The sequence below is a fragment of the Halichoeres trimaculatus genome, unplaced genomic scaffold, assembly GCF_033239565.1.
Source record: "Halichoeres trimaculatus isolate MK-OKI-2021-1 unplaced genomic scaffold, fHalTri1.1 fHalTri1_scaffold_16, whole genome shotgun sequence".
NCBI lineage: Eukaryota > Metazoa > Chordata > Actinopteri > Labriformes > Labridae > Halichoeres > Halichoeres trimaculatus.
This window is the reverse complement of record NW_027437194.1, coordinates 24,967,962-24,987,194: the sequence shown is the minus strand read 5'-3', so window position 1 is coordinate 24,987,194 and position 19,233 is coordinate 24,967,962. Positions and strand designations below refer to the sequence as shown.

General features: G+C 40.5%; 1 protein-coding gene across 3 annotated transcripts; it reads right to left on the bottom strand.

Moving 5' to 3' along the window:
• Positions 1-500: 500 nt before the first annotated feature.
• On the bottom strand, positions 501-18,830 carry sbno1 (strawberry notch homolog 1 (Drosophila)). 3 transcript variants are annotated; one of them, XM_074690260.1, is made up of 33 exons: positions 18,533-18,830; positions 14,827-14,946; positions 14,637-14,735; positions 14,317-14,544; positions 14,097-14,232; positions 12,525-12,625; positions 12,284-12,380; positions 11,901-12,061; positions 11,534-11,667; positions 11,362-11,452; positions 11,117-11,278; positions 10,545-10,680; positions 10,337-10,442; positions 10,075-10,228; positions 9,806-9,988; positions 8,623-8,720; positions 8,389-8,537; positions 8,077-8,280; positions 7,819-7,989; positions 7,569-7,738; positions 7,338-7,469; positions 7,055-7,190; positions 6,822-6,934; positions 6,638-6,709; positions 6,455-6,554; positions 6,297-6,371; positions 6,043-6,189; positions 5,753-5,847; positions 5,555-5,641; positions 4,284-4,421; positions 4,116-4,192; positions 3,710-3,903; positions 501-2,388 (listed from the first exon to the last, which is right to left on the bottom strand). In XM_074690260.1, exons 2-33 carry the CDS (start codon positions 14,944-14,946, stop codon positions 2,246-2,248), a joined length of 4,209 nt encoding a protein of 1,402 aa, XP_074546361.1. In that variant the 5' UTR covers positions 18,533-18,830; the 3' UTR covers positions 501-2,245. The 3 variants fall into 3 exon arrangements, with proteins under 3 accessions (XP_074546361.1, XP_074546360.1, XP_074546362.1); XM_074690259.1 differs by lacking the exon at positions 18,533-18,830 and adding an exon at positions 16,119-16,205; XM_074690261.1 differs by lacking the exon at positions 18,533-18,830 and adding an exon at positions 16,119-16,205 and having other exon boundaries at positions 14,097-14,229.
• Between the last annotated feature and the right edge of the window lie 403 nt (positions 18,831-19,233).

The window sequence follows — 19,233 nt, the reverse complement described above, 5'->3', positions numbered from 1 at the left end:
TTATTGAGCATTTCACTCATTCATTTACAGATCCTGTTGAATTTTGTACAACTCTTTGTCAGTAGTGCAACTCGTGCAGAGAAACAAAAGAAGTCCTTCAAGTGTTTTAACTTCAGGAGAGCAGTCTGCTGCATCCAAAAACAACAAAACCAAATCATGAAAACAGGAAAGTGTTGTCCTGAAATGGTGGGTGTAAAAATAAAAATGTCAGAACGAAGACGTTAGCAGGGAAGCAGAGATGTGCAGTTTTACAGAGTGTACAAAATGAACATCAGTATGATACAAAGACTTCTTAACTTCTGGTTTCACTCCTCAAATGAATCTCTCACAAACAGGAGAACAAACTAAAACACAGACTTTAAAGTTTATTAATGTGTCTGAGATGTTAGCTTTGGGGACAGCTCACTACCTTAAATTTGGTCGGTTGTTTTCAGAGCAGATTCTGAGGATTGCAGGAAAGGACAGAGAGGAGGAGAAGTGAACTCTGAACAGAAGCGATCGTCACCTTAAATTACAACTGGGCTCAAGACAGCAGAGGAATCAGACGTGTTTGCATCACAGCTAACCACAGAGTAACATCACTCAGTATGGAGGTAAAAGGTTCGAGTTATGATCATGCATTAAACTTTTCCAAACAAGGTTTTTGAGTCAGTTTAACCTGAGCAGTATTGTTTAACAAGGAGACAAAATAAAATGTACATCTAAGTAGAGAGAAGTGCTTCAGAAAACAAAGGAGATGGTTTTTGTCGTGTTTCTCAGTTCCTTGGCTGCTTTACTGTAATTTTGTTGCTGCTAACATGTTTATTTTTCAGGTATCACTGTTGACAAACAGGAAAGCAGACATGGTTTTCACCTGCATCATAAAATAGTTTGAGCAAGAACTATGTCCACAATTCAACCTTCTCCAGCTACCCGACAACAAGTCACGTGTTGAATTATATCACAAAAACGTAAATAAAAAAGTAAGACCGATTTTTTTAACTTCTTGGTGTGTTTGATCTTTTTTTTTGACCCACAGCGGGTCAGTGGATAAGCTTTCGGGGAGTTATATGTTGGTATTTCCTCTTTTTCTTAACGGTCTCAATTTCATCTTGCAGCATGTTTTGCTTTAAAATAAATCCTCACAGCCAAAAGCTGAGCGTCAAACACCCAATGTTTCATCCTGGTTCTGGTGATACAAGAACTGGTGCAAATTCAACAGACAATTTTAACACAATGGGATGAACGTGTAGCTGAAGCTGGATCATGTTGTCAAACTCAATTATTTTTAAACTTTAAAGTAAAACAGGAGGCAGCTTTTTGGTCTCTTGCAATGACAGGTTGATTTTTTTCATCATTAGTTCAGAAGAACAAATTTTTGTCTTTTTAGAAAAAGAATAAACTTGTGATTTCAAAATGGAAGCATGCCTGATCCAGTTTCTAAACCTTTCATCTATTGTTTTAAAAACAAAGCCTTAAATATGGAGAAACAGACAATGGAGAACAGAATGTGATAATATATTATAAAGAAACCAAGGAACTTTGATTTAATTTGAGACCAAAAGAAAAAACAAGACAAAAACCAAAAGGTTGGTCTAACAGTGTGAAAAGGATGCCATGAGGTGAAACAAAGATTACAGAGTCTGTTTGATCCCTGCAGATATCTGAACTTATCTCTGCAGCGCTTTCTACTAAACAAAATCTTTCACAACGTTAGTGCTGAACGTCTGAGGAGTCATACATTTCAATATGAGATTGTAGGTTAGCATTAAATGCCCGCGTTTGCATGAATCAAAGAAGCTCTCAGACTTTCTTGTGAACAAGAAAAAAGTACTTGCTTCTAAGCAGTTAGTCCAAACTAAACGGATTAAAGCAGAGGGGGAGTGGATGAATCAACAACCACAGGCCAACATGCCCTCTGAGTTCAGCTCCATCGATATATCACAAACTCTTCACTCTGAATGTCAGAGGACAAAACATCACCTGTCAAATCTCTCGAGGTGAAAACAAAGTCTTTGTAGATTTAAAAAAAGGAAGAAAAACCCTGAAATCTTTTCTCTGTACAAACCACTGCTTCACATCTGAGAGTCTCCACAGCTGGGTGGGACGGCTCAGACCCTCAGAGACTTAAGGGGGAACGTGAGGGTGCAGAACAAGGGACAGAGGTCCTAGTGCCTGCAGAGCAGAGACAGAGATTGATGAGTCAGATCCTCGTGGACTGGGACCTGGACTCGAGGGCTTGGAGATGAGGTTGGTCCACCTCGGACTATGTGTTGGATGCATGACTGAAACTTTGTGGATGGAGCTGCTGCCGCTTCTGCTGCTCCTGCACGGCGAGCTGCTGGGACTGGTCTGACGTGGACAGCTTGTGGATTAACGGAGACACACAGTTGGCTGGAATGATGAGTCCTGGAGAGGAAACGAGGAGTCAAAAACAAACCATTAGCCTGCTGGAAGAATTCTGTCGGTCATGGCAGGGATGGAGGGAAAAATCTGGGTGATATACTTTTTTAACCAATCATTCAGCAGGAAACTAACCAGATACAAAACACTTTTATAAATCAAATGTGAGAAAAAAAATCCACATGAAAATAGAAAAACAAAAGGTTAAATTTATAAGCTCATCAGGGTAAATGTGCTTCATTATCTTTAGGAGGACTCTAAGAGACGAGAGTGGTATTGATTTTTGATTTGATAAAAGCTGAGCCTCTAACACACCAGCAAGGACAGTCAGACATGGAAGGACACTGACACAGGAAGGTTCATGCTCTGTCCTGCCAGAAACCTCTGGAAGTCAGAGCTACAGCCTCAAACATCAGAGGTAAAATATCAAAGGTGAGGCAGTGCTGGGAGGTGTTTAGAAACTGTCTCTGACACAATGATGCCAGCTACATTTACATGTTTAAAGGACGTGGAGGGAGCAGAGAAAGGGAAGACATGCAGCAAACCGACCAGCAACCACGGCCACGTGAGCTAGAGCCTCTGTTCATGGATGAGAACTTAAATTGTAGCCACATGGCGCCCAAATTCCCTCTCCTTCAACACACCTGCACCATCACTGTGGGTCATTTTTAAGGTTGGGAATAGAGCTGAAACGATTCCTCGAATGATTCGAGGTACTCGATTACAAAAATTACTCGAGTAATTTTCTCCGCCTCGAGGAATCGTTTAATTTTAAAAAAAGATCAAAGAGTGGTATTTCAAATAGAGCTGAGGCCATATTAAGAGAGTTTTCAGACCCCTCAATTTCCCCTTATACAGAATAGCAACTAGCAACAAATCTAGCTTCTTTTCTGGAGTTTGGAGACTGATGGGTCATTCTACGAAACGGGTGCCATTTGGGTCCGCAACATTTGATGACAAAAATGTGTCAAAGTGTGTTTACAAATTTTGGAGCTACCAAAGCAAGTGCTCTTATTGACATGCTGTATCAGAAAATTCTATTTCTTAAAGCGAAAAAAAAATGATTTGAAAAATAACTGCTCTTTAACTAAACAAAAATGTATTTTATCCGATAACTCGATTAATCGATGGGATTTTCAGTAGAATACTTGAATACTAAAATATTCGATAGCTGCAGCCCTAGTTGGGAACCTTCAAACTTGAGATTAAAAAGTTAAGGTGTGGCTGGAACAAGATCCAAATGAGTTAATTTTAAAGTTTCTGATTTAGTTGCAGATGTGACTAACACTGCTGCCAGTGGTCTCAAAGTTGTAGCTTTCCAGCTTACCAACTATCCTCTGTCCATCCTCTGTTCGGAGCCGGACAATCTGCACCTTCACGTTGGTTCCACTGACGGGTGTGAGCACACCCTCCACCTCGTTCCACACGCTGAGCACAGAGCCACACAGAACGTAGAATGTCCTGCAGCGCAGACCCACTTCACACTGCAGACCCACGGAGGCTTTCTTACAGTTCCCGCGCCTGCAGGCAGAGGATCAAAGAAACAGGTACGGTCACTACAGAATGCTGAGGGATACAGGAGCTTTTATTCATGATGTACATTTGGGACCACAAAGGAGCTCTGTGGTATAGATGGTGATATAACAGGCGATAAAACACCCACACAGGGAGACTCATCTTTAGATCTGAACACAGTCAGAATGAAGTTTGTTAAACACTTCATAGAAACATACCAGTAGGCATGAGAGCAGATTTTAGCAGATGAGATGAACTGATCCGTCCAGTGCTGTTTGGCATCTTCTGACAACACCTACCAGGTCAAAGAAAGAAAAGATTATAATTCACTGAAGTCAGCATAAAGTGTTTTCTTCTTTAATTTGATCAAATGAAGTTTGTGAAACCTTTTTGAACTTCTTCTTGATGTCTGTGTACGTCTCCAGTTTGAGCTGCCTGCCTGTGTTCGGTCTGTAGACCAGGAAGAGTCTCTTCTTAGTGTTCACCTCTTTTACCAGGATGGCTGTTTTCTTGTTGTTCCTCATCTAAAAACATAGAAACACAAACACACAGACTTAATAGGGGCAATGCTATGACTTCACATATGGAGATCTGTTTACACAATACAGAGCGAGCACTACTGAGAAGTATCTTCTTCTGTGATGGTTTCAGGGCTTTGTTCTGTTTGTCACAGTTTGAAACTTAATTCCAAACAAAAAGCATGTTTATAGACCAATTTAAAGTGGTCAGAATGAAAACAAAAGACTGTTCAATGAAAAAAAATTTGTAGGATTTAGATTTAGGAGGTTTGGCCCATAAAAGAGTTTAAATCAAGAGAGCAAATGCAAGCAAAGTCTCTGGGTGTTCAGTCCCAGATGTCTACTTTGAAAAGTTTTGATGGCAGCAGTTGTAGCAGTGTCAACATTATCTAAATGCTGCTACTTGCATCGCCCTCAGAGCCAAAATAAAAATATAAAGAAAGAAAGAATACTGTTTTCATTTGCGTTTCCAACCACATATATATATATTTTTTATCTTCTGGTGTTAAAAAGTGCATATGCATCATAGCATCTAAGAATGAAGTATTACGTGGAGCTCAAATTTCCAATAGTCACTTCACTCATTCCAGTTTGGCTCAGGTACCTTTCACACACAACCAGAGGAATCTGCTGAGCTTGTGTTTTATCAGCGATTCGTGTGAGTGTTCTAAAGCTGAAACTAAAACACAATGCAGCTTATGATGGAGCAATCAGTGAGTGATACGTAGTACGGTGCAGAGAGGTCTTAGAAGGGGCCTTTAGGGAGCCAACTTCACAAGCAAGGAGAGAAAACTCTCAGGGCTCCACATACACAGCTGTGTTTGGTGTAAAACTGAAACTCTGGTAAATTAAGACTCGCTTTGATTTCTGAATGAATGAAGCATTTTAGCTTTAGCTGCTCCATAAAAGCAGAATAAGTCTTTTGCAAATATCTTAACTTGATGAAGTTACCAAAATCCTCTTTGCGACTGAGCTCATCCTGCTGCAAAACTTGCAATGATACAAAACTAAGAAAATACATGAACATAAAATCATTAACTGCAGATGAAATAAAAAATAAACCAAAAGTCATCAAGAAATTCTCCTGCAGCTAAACAACAACAACAAACCCCTTCTCTGGGCTCTGATTGGTCTCATACCTGCACATAGAAGCCGTCATCTGGCCCGTTCTGCTCTGCCCAAACATGAGTCGCCTCTTCCCACGACATCCCCCTCTCCACACTCACCTTTGGAGACAGACACACAAATAAAAAAATGGGCTCTGCTGCTTCATCCTCCTCATCTTCCTCATGTACCATAGACTGCTCAGTCTGAGAATTAAATTTTGAAGCACATACGGTGTAGAGCTCCACATGCCCTGACGTGGTGTAGCCTGGTGTCAGGAACTTCCTGCAGTCCACCTTCTTCACCTTCTCATCCCCAGAGCCCAGATCTGACAGAAAGCAGAATATTTCACAGATATCAGGGACAACCAAGAACTAGGACCCAACCTTCAAGGCAGACTATACACAACTGATTTGTATTTTCACAGGGTTTTGAATAATTTAATACTCAAAACTTAAAATCTGTCCTGTCCCAGTTTTCTAACTCAGTGTTTATTAAAAATGCTGCACGATGAGTATCTTACCCAGAATGCCCATATCATATCTGCCGTTCTTCTTTGCTTCCTGGATTACTGCTGCCAACGTGTCTGAGAAGTACTGGAACAAGGAGTTCTGCTGCTGGACCTCCATGCCCAGAATACGGTTCAGGAACTTGCCAATGTTGTTGTAGTCTGTGGCAGAAGCACAGTGTGTGCATTAGATTCACATGAATAAATATTTAACAGATACAAAGCTCTTCAGATGCCACAGACGGGATATTCTGAAAACTTTAAATCACCTTTGTCCAGCGACAACGTTCCAGATCTGTCCTCAATGTTTATGAGGCCCACGCCTATTAGTCCACTCTGAATTTCTACAGACAGAAAATACAGGTTTAACTCAGAGCTGCTGGTAAAAATACTAACAGACATACAGAAATAAAAAAATGAGGGATACCTTTGAAAAAATCTCCTTTAAAGTCAGAGGGTGGAGACACTAAAGGAGAATCCAGCTTAACGATTGACTTCATCACAATTTCCAGAGCACTCCTTCCGTACTGCAGGAGAGACAAACGTGGACGAGTTCGTTTGGAAAGAGGATGAAAAGATGATTCTGGAAGATAAATCTCAAAGTGCTCACCTTGTTGTCAAAATTAAACCTGCTCAGGTCTCGAGTTTCTGTTGCTCTTCTATCCCCGTGCGTCAGTGCTCCCTGTTAGAACAATGCAACACTTGAATCTTAATAATTCATACACGTTCATAACTTCCTTTAATAATCTATTTATGAACTAAAGATCCATGATTATACTTCAACACGTCCATACCAGGCTTTCTAATCTTTTGGCAACAATGGATGCAAATCTCTGCTCTCCTGCGAGCTCCGAGATGAGGAAAACATACTCTGGAGCTGTGACCTGGTTTGATCTGTGAGTTCTCCCTGTGACAAAACAAACAGAGGAAACGTTGAGTACGTTTAGATCCATGTGCTGTCCTAATTATAACATGAAAGAAGAGCTCAGGTCTATTTTGAATAACTGAGGGTTAATTATTTACTGACCAAACTGCTGTATAGCTCTGTCTGCGCTCCACGGCAGCTCTAACGTCATGTGGACTCTCCGCCGCTTGTTCTTCACTCTGCGATCGGCCTGCAGGGAAATACCTGAACTTGCAGCTTCTGAGATGATGGCAATGTTCTAGATGGAGAAGAAGAAAAAGAACAGTACTTTTAACACATGGTGAAACATTTTTCATCCATAGAAGCTCATAATCTGGCATATAATCTCGAAGCAATAGCAAATTCCGTCTGTTTAACATAGTTGCACACAATACGTCAAATTCACCTTTTCTCCATCCATGAACCTTTGCTTTTCTGTAAGGTTAAGGATTTCCACCGGGACGTCCAGCTCAGAGCGAGATTCATACGTGATGGTGCCGTCATCGTTGCTGACCACTCTGCCTTTACGACCGGTCATCTGAGAGAACACAGTCAAAAAAAAAAAGTGTTTCAGATACAAACTGATAACCAACCCAACTTAAAAAAAAAATCTTATAGAAGAAGTGAGCTTTCATACCTCAGCCACATTTTCAGGTCCTCCCAGCTCATCTATGAGCTCATCCAGAGTATTTGGAGGCAGACTCTCGGCCAGCTCCTCCAGTTTTTCCAGCAGATCCCTCTTCATCTGCTGGGCTTGTTCCACTGCGTCCTGACTTGTTACGCAGCTGTCCTGAACCTCTGCCTTCACTGGTGAACAAACAGAGAAAAAAAGATTAGACCGGAAGAGGCAGAATCGAAGTGATCCAAGTCTTTTGCAACATGCGTACCCGTGGTGGGTGTGCTGGAGGGGTTAACTGGAGCTGTGAAAGCAGGCCTGGTGGAGCCCAGCCCTGAGGCTAGCAAGGCACTTTGAATGGAGTCTGGATCAATACTCCTCCTCCTCTTTTTCTTCTTCTTCTCTTTCCCCTTCTTTGGTTCTTTTCTGATGAGCCACGGATCTAAAGACAGAGACGATCATCTGTGAGAACCACATTGATCTTAAAACAGCTTTATTTAGCTTCCACAGCCTCCCTCAGGCGTCTCACCATCTTCCTCGTCGTCATCAGACTCGTCTCTGAATGGGTTGAAGTCATCGTCCTCGTCCCCTGAGCTGACTGATTTGAAGCTGTCGTCGCTGTCTTTCCCCGACTCTCTGTCCGACTCCTCTGACTGGCTCTCGTCTGAGCTTGTTCCTGACAAACCGCCGTGCTTACGAGCCTTTTTCTTCGGCAGCTTTTTGACGTCTAACCCTGAGGAGATGACCAGAAAATCAAGGTGAATCATACATACTGTATTCTGAAAAGGCATAAGTTTGAATCTGTTAAAGTTCTTCAGCATCAGCTCAAAAAGTTCATTACCTTTCCTCTTCTTGCCCTTCTGCTCCAGTTGTGCAGTCTCACTCGGGGAGGGCGTCTTCTTGGCTGAGAGGTCGATACCCAGCAGGCTATAAAGCTTCTGTCTGTCAGGAGCTGGAAAGTGCTTCTCAACCAGGGACTGCAGCACACCTCTGCAAAAACAAAACACTTTATTACAGACTCTTTCATAGAAAAATAATCCTGTTGGAATAAACAGCATCTTCAGACAGTGCATACTTTGCTGTTGACACAAAGTCATTGAGCTCTCCTCCTCCTTCCTCCAAGGCTTCGAGTGTTCGTGCTTCTCCAGTGGACTGAAGTCCGATCACCACACACTGCCGGGGGAGAAAAAGGTTCGGGATTTAAAACACCTTTCGACACATGTATACATGTAACGGTTGAACTACTGACAAAAAAGTAAAAGTAAAAGCAAGCTGTAAGACAAAACAAAGAAAAAGGCTGTGTCTAATTTTGCAGTTTAACTGACAGGTTACACAATGTTCGAGACATGTGAGGTAGACATCTCCCCAAACGTTCGCCAGCATCAAAACACTCATATAAGGTGTCTTTTTACAGGTTGAGGAATTATTGCATTGTCAACATTTATTTTGAGATTTTCTGAAATTTATTTTGCAGGAATTAAACTTCACAACCACAGGGCTTATCACGGTTAAAAAATTCTACACAAGAACAACCAAAAAAAAAATCCTTCCTCAATCTATAAAATATTTGTTTTCAAAGCCTGCAACCAGTGTGCTTTCAGTTAGCTTTTAGTCTCTTTTTACAAAAAGTATTCAAGGATTTACTCAGAGCTTTCTCTAAAGCTGCACAGTGCAGATACCCAAAGGTAAACTCAAAAAACGAGCGCTGATAGAATGCTGCGGCAAGTTTTTAATGTGTTTCATGTAGACATGCACGGATCGATCAATGCCGATTTCCTTAATTTTGGGGGGTCAGTGATTGGTGATCAGAGATCGGTGATCGGCCCATCCTTACATATGAAACTGATCTTAAATACTTTAGGGAGGTCTGACAGCCAGACATTGTTGCTTTTAACTCTGAGACCTAAAACTCAGGACACTTTATTGGTTGTTTCAGTTAAAACATAAAGATTTTATTGTTTCACAGGTATTGTTCAATGATTTTTAATAAAAAAAAGATTGGAACATTAAAGGTATATGCTGTCGGTTATAAAAAATAAAAATCGGTATCGGCCCAAATCGGTATCGACAGGTCAGGCTTTTTAAAGATCAGTGATCAGCCAGAAAATTGTGATAGGTGCACGCACCTCTAGTTTTATCCCATCTCTTAAATCCGTCACAAGCTCATAGAACTCAGAAGCTTTTACTTCCTCAGTAATTTGAGCAAAACTCAGACATTTAAAAGAAGAGATGTGTTTCAACCCAAAGCGCAGTCTCACCTTCCCGTTTTGAACCTCCTCTCTGGCCAGCTGGACGACTCTGCGGACTTTGGATGCGATGCAGAGGTATTTGAAGAACCTCTGGTGAGCAGACCAGAACTGGCCCCACATGGACTTCTTCATGCGCTGTTCTGCCTCCATCAGGTTCGCCGCCTGCTGGAACTTCTCCCGTGCCATCACCCACTGTCGTAGAGAAACAGGAGAAAAATCAGTTGGCTGGAAGCAAAATGAGAAAAAACGCAGCTCTACATTTTTTTTCTTCAGCTTACCAGTTGCACTGATTTGTTGTACATGTTGATGTATTTATTACTCAGGGGAACTTCCTCAATCTTAAAGGTGACGCCTTGGAAACTCAGCTGCCTCGCAATGTACATCCCTCTTAGTTTCATGTCCATAGCCACGATCTCCATGGCGCCCACACCTCTGGAATTAAAGATAAAAACAACACAAAACAATCATGTTAAGGACATTTACCTTGCACATCTTTGGAAACAAGCTACTTCTTCTCATATTACCTTTAGTGAAACTAACCTGCGCTCTACAGCTTGGATGAAGTTGCCAAACTCTCTGAAGGGTGTTTTATGTCCCCAGATACCCAAACGGTTCATGTAAGCCATATTCCGCGGTTCAGAGGCACCTTGAAGGTCCAGCCACGATAAAAGATTTAGAGTTTGTTTTTCCCTTTTATCCTGCAGATGTGTTGGTAGAAAGTTTACACATACTTAAAATAATTACTTACCTGTAGCACTTGCATAAACAACTCGAGCCTTTGGGAGTTTGTTCTGCAGTTCCAACACTGCAAGCCCCGTTTTGGTAGGTTTGGACGATCCAACTGGACAAACATTTTTGGCTTTGTGACATTCATCAAAGACGATCTAGAGACGCTCAGTTAAGGAATGATGACAATAATGCAATTCACCCAAAAGTTGAACTATGTTTTTTCCACAGGGACCAGTTTTAAGATAGTGAAGGGATTCTGGAAAATGTTTGCTACAAAACACTGCAAATAAATATTCACAGAAGTGTTGTGAAGCAGTATCACAAAGCTGACACATCAGCAATCCATCATTTTTCCACTTGATAAAATGACTTAAACAACTAAAGATTCTTAAAAAATGGTGCACAGACTTGACCAAAATACATGAACTTAAAACAGGGGCTCAGAAACTACATTTATTGCCTGATGCTTACTACAAGGAAAAGTTCAGAAGGCAACTTTACCAGTTATTTCTAAACTTGAATTCCCTTTATCTGAACTAGGTGTAAATAACTAAACATTTCTCTTGTGTGTCAGGCTTTTCAAAAGGATACGGCTCCATCAAAGTCCTCCCCACACCAGTGCAGAAGCTGCTGAAATCTGGTCTTGTACTTTCCTCCCGACTGACTCTCTCCAATCAATGAAGAGTAGGTGGCAAATATGACACCTTTCTTCACACTCCCGTTGTGTTTGGAGGAAATTTTGCCGTATTTGAACTAAAGATATAAAAGCGAAATGAGTCACAGTTTGACTTCATGAAGCCGGTGTTTGTGTTTCTGTGTTATCAAAAGCTTCTCACCTTATTGAGGGAGTGAACCTGGATGTTTTTTGCTCCTATGTCCCTTAAATCTCTCTCAGCGTCGTACTTAAGGTCATTTGAGACACTAAACCTGAACAGAAGAGAACAATAAGTGTAAGAAAATGTCATTCTGTAGCAGTCACTGATTTGAAAGCTAATAGTTTGTGTTTACCAGAGTGATCTCTTCCGGCCCAAAAGGTAGTTTTCATAGATAATTCCAGCAATGGTTCGGCCTTTTCCAACACCAGCTCCGTCTCCGATCAGATATGCAGCTCGATCACCACCAGGGAGGAATGTCTCATGTTGCTGTGATGCATGGGAACAGAAAACACACATTTAAAAATCATAACTGTAAAATTTTAAACCAGCCCCTCAAAGTAAACACAGATAACAACACTGACAGAACACAAATGCCCTATATTTTGACGTTACTGGCATTCCATTTGGATTCATTTTCAGCCTTAATGGCTACTTCAGCTTTCTAGTTCTCTCTGGCGACAAACATCGTTTGTCATACTTTAACTGTAAGCACTGTTTACCTGAGCTGCATATGTGATTGCTTCCAGCTGCAGAGCCGACAGGCAGCCTTGATCAATGACTTCTTCTGGTATGGACAGTCTGTACCAAACATCAGGGGGGCTGACGCTGGACAAAGAGCTGGTCTCCACTACAGAGTCTGGATGCCGCAGGCCAACCTTCACTGCAAGGACAAATTGATCAGGGAGAGGATGAAGAATTCAGTCACTTGTTTTCATGGTAAACATGTGGAAGCCTTACACAGGCATGGCCATTCATCCCAATCAGTTACATCTGAGAGTTCAACTGATTTCAGGGGTATGAGTGTGTGGGATTAATCACTCTAAAGAGAGGAAGTGTTTCTTTCCTATAATACAGTCATACACAAAACGATAGTGACACTCACATTTCATCGGCATGTACTCAGCATAAGTTTCTGCATGACCTAGCTCCTCCTCCTCCTCTTCCTCAGGCTCCTCCTCCTCTCTCATGCCAGGAGGTTTCTGAAAACAGATCGACACAACAAGACCTTGAGTTATTCACAATATTCCTTCACTTCATCTCATCCTCAGAAAACTAACTGTGTCTGCTCTAAGAGATCACATTTGTCAAGAATCACCTCCTTGAGTCAAAGTCACAATACTCACCAGAAAATGTGAGAAGTTTTGCACTTTAGTGTTGTCATTTATCCAGATCCTGGCAGCGTCTTTACCCAAAACTTCTTTCTTGATGCCGTTGTTTGTTTCTGCTGCAATACCAGCAAAGACGAGAAGTGTTACTTCCAACTGTTTCTCAAGCTCTGACAAATGTTCATTTGAAGTTTTTCAGTTCGAAGAGGAATGCTGAATTTCACATTTCTTACTCTGAAAATCAACGATTGTAAAGTGAATCATGCACAGTGACAAAAATGATTCATTCACTTTTCTCCTTCTGTAACTGCAGCATCATGTCTTTTTAAATAGTTTTTATCAACCCTTAAGATGAGATAACAGACCGGCTTCCTTGAAAAAAAATCAAAATTAGTAGTAGTAGAGTTATAGAGTTTTATAATACAACTTTTTAAACCAACTATTAAGGATGCATGAATGTAGAACATGGATAAATACTAATTTGGATTTTCCACACATCCAGACTTAAAGATACGTTTGTTTAATACAGCTTTTACATTGTTTATAGAATGAAGTAGAACAAAACACTCACCCAGGAGGCTTTCCTGATCCAAGCAGTGCTTCGGGAGACATTTAGATCCAAAATCGTGCAGGGGACGTCCATATGATGGGATCCATCAGGGCATAGACAGCGCCGCTCCTAAAACTGCATTAATCGTCCAAAAACTCATGTTTTTCACCAATATTCCATCATGGTCCGCTCCGGGTTAGTCCTCTGCTGCAGTCTGTGTCACTCCAGACAGCGCTGTGTGGCTGTACTGACCTCTGAACTGACGAAGACTTTGTTTACATTTGCCACTCCACGCATGCGCAGTATTCTCTGGAGAGCTGACTCCTTTCTTTGAGGGGCAAACGTAAACAAAGTCTTTGTCAGTTCAGAGGTCAGTACAGCCACACAGCGCTGTCTGGAGTGACACAGGCTGCAGCAGAGGACTAACCCGGAGCGGACCATGATGGAATATTGGTGAAAAACACGAGTTTTTGGACGATTAATGCAGTTTTAGGAGCGGCGCTGTCCATAATGATGGATCCCATTATACGGACATCCGCTGCACGATTTTGGATCTAAGTATCTCCCGAAGCACTGCTTGGATCAGGAAAGACTTCTGGGTGAGTATTTTGTTCTACTTCATTCTATAAACAATGTAAAAGCTGTATAAACTGAACTTATCCTTTAAATACCAAACACTTTTTCCATCTAACTCCTTTTTAAAAAGGGAAAACATTAAATACATTTTCTCAACCAGCCAGATCTAGCGCTTCCAATCAATTCTTTTTCTTAACGTTCAATTAGCAAAAATCAATTCTTATTACAACACCAGGTACCACTAAAAAAAAATCCATGTGACACTCTAAAACCCGAAAGCAAGCTCTAAGCAAACAGCAGAATTGGATAATTGAGAATTCATGTAAGAATTCATTCAAGCGCATAATGTGATGATGACAAAAACCTCTATCACAGCTGTTTACAAGAATTGCAGACATAAAGAGACACTGATCTACCCTCTATCACACACACTTATATATAAAATGAAAAGGTAAATCACATACCTGTAGCTGTTGCTGTAGCAACAGGTGTAGTAATGTCAGGTGGAGGCTTCAGTTTCATTAGCTCCATCAGACTGTTGCCTTTGAGATTGGTGCTTTTCACATTTCCTGTCCTAAGAAGGTCTTTCAACTGAATCTGCTGATAAATGATAAAAAAAGATGTTAACTCCTCTATCTCCATCCTGTTCAAATACCAGGTTGAGCACGAGTTTCCAAAACTTACCTGATCTCTGTTAGAAGGCACAACTGTGGACACTGAGGGGGGGATAGTCATGGTGGTGGGGGTGGGTGAACCTCTGAGGGTTGAGTTAGCGACATGAACCACCTTAGTGACTGTTATCGTGTGTTTGACGTTGTTTGTGACTGATGGTTTGGTCACAACAGATCCAAGCGACGGCAACTGATTCAGCTGATTTAAGACAAAGGTGGTGGTTGATGGCTGAGGTTTGTGCTGAACGGAAGAGATAAAGAGGATTTTAATGTACACCAAAAGCCAAACATGAACTGAAACCTAACTGAGAGCTCTCTGACGTCAATACTTACCCTGATAGCAACTATCGGGACTGGAGCTACAGGCTCTGTTCGAACAGCTTCCACTGACTCTGTCCCCACACCAGCATCCAGGGTATTGATGGAGATGGACTAGAAAAAAAACCCCACAAATTAGACCATCAGCACACAGCCATGAATACTTAGCTGCACTCCATTAGAAATCTAACACAGAGCATCTTACTTGCTGAGTCGTGGAGGGCTGTGCAACATCCTGAGAATCAACATCAAATAGGCCAATATCATTTGGACAAATGCCACTCTCACTGAGGGCAGCGAGAAGTAAATCCTGTCCAGGATCCATCTGCAACAAAAACATTTACAATTCCTCATCAAACTTTGAATGTAATGAGCTGTCAGAGCAAGTCCACAAAGAAACAGGTTCATTAAAGAACACTACAGTGAATTATAGAAATTCTCAATTAATAAACACAAGTTTATATGTTATATGTGAACTTATTTACATACAATTTAAGCAAAAGAGAGGACAAAAATGCTGCTTGACTTACTTAAATGTGAGCCTTAGCTGCTCTAGTTGTGAATTATCTAAGTTCTTTCTGAGTACCTTCACACCTATTTAACAATACGTGGACATTCTGTCCATGCACCCCTGCATACTCCTTAATTTCTAATGTTGTCCTTTAAAAGGTAAAATATTTAAAAAGACTTAATTTGACAAAATAAAACTTTGAAGCTGCCTCTCCCTCTGCCATGACTTAAAGCTCTACAAGTGTCTTAGAGAAGCATTTGTCTGAATAATAAAACTAAAGGTCAACATCTTAAAATACATTGCTTTAGTTTTGGGAATAAAGACATTGGTAAGATTTGCTAGCAGTTATTAACATGGAATTAAAAACTGTTTTAAAATCTGAAATAAAGACATTTAAACATGAGATTACATTGGACTGCTCATAATTAACTATTTAAACTTTGAGATTAGTTACAATGACAAAGCTTGTGCCAACATAAGGTTTCTTGTTTATCTATAAAATCTATACAATTTTCAGAATTGGCTTGTTTGAGCGACTGGATTTACCCTTTATTTATACAAATAATCTGGCATAATGTCTCTCAACACAGACACAGTGATCAACACCACAATCCATAAAGGGATGATAAACACATACACATCTATACATTCAAAAACATTTCATTTTAGCACATAGCAGTCTACATAAGAGATGCAAGCATTAAAAAGTGAAAATAAAAACAGCATTGACAAGGATCAAATATTGCTTAAGACCCACATGTTAGAGCACATGTGTGGTACTGGAAAAAGATCAACACAAGTTTAGAAATATACCGACAAAGAAATATAAAGCATTTAAGTTTTTCTAAGTATAATATGAAATTATTTTACTTTCAAGAACAACCAGGTAAGGTTATTTTGCTTACATGTAAGCAAACCTTTGCTGTATGTCGCATCTCCTTATAAAGCTCACATCGACAAAAGTGAAAATGAAACGATAACGTTACCATTTATCATTCATCCCAGTAGAGCGTAACAGGTAATAAACGCAGAGATAGAACAAGGGTAACAGCAATGTCTACACACCCGGTCAGGTCACAGACTTATTCCAAAGTGACCCAAAACAAGACACGTGTTTGCTGCTCTGCCCTACATCGGTGCACACCGCTTCCTGCTCCCGGTGACTGCCTGTTAGCCCCGGTGGTTGTTCGTCATGTACATGAGCAGCGCTAACCTTAAACGATATGACCGCAGTTGGTAAATTGCAGTTCATTTTGTTACGCGTCTATTTGCACATGTTCACTCCTGACATGCAGCTGTTATTCCAGATAAACTGGCCTGGTTGGACCAGGGTGACACAGCTAAGCTAACTGTGTTAGCTTGCTTAGGCTGCGTTCGGGTCCTATTGGAATAATCGGAAAAACGAGACTCAAACAGGGAACATTCACATGAACGCTACATAAAGCAGAGAACAGCGAAAATTATATTTGATTTCTTTCTTTCTTTCTTTTTTTAAACTATTTATTTATTGTTGTTTTAGTTCTTTCTGAAATGTTCTATACATGCCATATCATCTTAAGTGCTGTCACTACACATGTTATGGTGCTAAAAAGTACATTTCAGAAATCCCTATTAACTGAATGGCTTAGTGTTACCACTTTATATTTGTTAACTGTTCTTCCACAGAGTGTGTTCGTTTTGGAGTTTCTAAAGGTGTGAAGTATCCTGTGCCTGCCCAATGATGTAAACTCAATGCCACTATGGCAAATCAACATGCAACTTAAAAGCACAAATTATCCTGTGCACTGAGCTGACAATTCCTAGTAATTGTTCTTTACTGTTTGCAGATCCAACACAGTGTGTGGAGACTGAGGGTGGATCTACTGCCATAGCTCCCATGAGGTGGTGTCTGAAAGTAACTAAGGGCTGTGCCAAACACAGACTAAGCTAATTGTGTTCCATAACTCAAAGGTAATCTATGGTTGATTTTTCATGGGATCCATTTTATTGACACCGATATATTGGTGTTTCTGTGTCCTGAACCGTGTCCCATGGGGTACAACTCTGAAGATGGTGACTTCAGAGCACTGTGGCAGTGGTAGGCAAGCAAAGGAATCTGCATTGCTATAGCAATCAACAATCTAAGGTTACGCTAATACCTAAAAACTTTGTTTTCTTAATTGCGAGTATTTTTTTTTTTACCATCATCAAGTTATTTTAATCTTTTCCAGTGACCAACTGCATTAGTGCTTCTTTTATTCTATATGATTTGTTACATTTAAACCTTCTGCTTTTAATAATTTTTTATACCGAATTGTTAATTATTCATTTTTGATTCCCCTTTATAGGGCCCACAATTACCCATATCATTTAGTGCTAGTGTAGAAGTAGCTTTATATTTTCAACCACTGGTTTGGTCAATAATTTAGGTTACAAGAAGAACTCTAAATCATACTATTTCCAAATCAAACAAATATTTGATAATGCTACTTGTTGATAATTATGCATCTAAGTTTTGTTCGACTTTACTTGGTTTCATTATATACTTGTTTTTAGTGTTGAATACTATTTTTTCTTTCTTTTACTTTGTTGTGTGGACCACAGCAACAACTTTGAGGAAGATAATGGGTATCCAAATAAAAATAAAGAATAAAGAAAAACTCGCCTTGCCTTCTCAACTTGAGATTTCCGAGCAACAATGAACACGTGAAGGCAGCACACGACCGAAAGCTAACGTTTACTCAACTTAAAGACACGTTCATATTCATGTCAGTTAGATCAGAGATAAGTTAGAGTTTATAAAAGTAATGAATTCAAGATAACTCTATTATAACAGTATCGTTTAGCAACAATTCAATTAAGAAATCTTACAGTCGTTAATGTTAACACTAACTACGGAGACTTTACGTCCTCACAAATGTCAATAGCCTCTAACGTTATACACGCAGTATTAACGCAAAAGACAAGCTTGTACAAAGTCATGTTTACTCTCTAAGTAATTGTTTCTTCAAACGCTGTCTATCGTGTAGTTTGACATTAACGGACACACTGATAACATTAAAACGCAATGACTTGTAAGCTAGCACGTTAAGTCTGTGCTTCCTAAACTTGATAACGGACTTACGCAGTTCAAACACAATATGTAAGAGGAGGTTTTCATTAAGGTGTCCCTTTCAGACTAATACAAAGGTAGCTGTGTGAAATAACTACACCCTCTCATTGCTGTGATGTTGTTGATGTTGCTGTCTCGCGCACTGTCATTGCTGTCCGTAGCTAACGTTAGCAGCAGCGAGCTAGTCTCCGCTTTAAAATCTATAAACACTCAAATATCACAGTCAAAGGGCACTATTCAACGAGGAGTTGGTGGTACCAGGGAGAAAGTGAGGTTGGAACAAACAGTAGCAGCGGTTGATCATCTCACCTGTCTGTTAGGTGCCGCTCCGTCTCGCGCGGCGCTCTGCTCTCAGGTTTGTTGTCGTCTTCGCTCCGCCGCGCTCGCGCTCACGCCATCTTTTATCAAACGCTCCGCCGCATGCTGGTCACGTGACGTGCAGGCCTACAGCGTGCATTTTCACAGTCCGGCTCTTCGACCAGCATCGATAAAAACGGCTCTCCAAAGACGTGGAAGGCGTCCCGACGCGACGATTAATCGACAGGATCGAAGAAGAGATCATTTTTAAAACATTAACACAAACGACAAACAGCAGAGTCACCGAGCTAATGCAGCATCACGTGACCCAGGCGAGACTGGGTCGGAAGTGACGAAGAAGAAATTTCTTCTTCGTTTGTCCTCTTCCTTTTCGTCCGCTGATCCTCTACGTAACTTTGTTGTGTTTCCCAGTATAATTTTATTTTCACACAAACTTCACATAAAAAATAAATTGAACAATAAAGAATAATGTATCCAACCTTCCTCATACCACCCAAAACCAAAGAAACACATTTGAAAATTATAAAGAGCATTTATCCTTCAAAGAAGTTGCTTTTTGCACGTTTTACTCCGTGTGACGTATTCCTTCCCCAATCTGTTCTTTAAGTATTTTGACCTTGCTTTGTACGTCTGTATTTTAAACTCTTGTACTTCTTTACACTGTGAGGTGTCCTTGAGTGTCCTCAAAGGTG

What these genes read in the sequence shown, in the direction of transcription:
- sbno1 (XM_074690259.1), bottom strand. An exon ending in GGCCGGAAGAGATCACTCTG is followed by an intron (nt 11,453 to 11,533) that starts GTAAACACAAAC and finishes TCTTCTGTTCAG; the next exon opens with GTTTAGTGTCTCAAATGACC. An exon ending in GGGAGGACTTTGATGGAGCC is followed by an intron (nt 10,681 to 11,116) that starts GTATCCTTTTGA and finishes GAGCGTCTCTAG; the next exon opens with ATCGTCTTTGATGAATGTCA.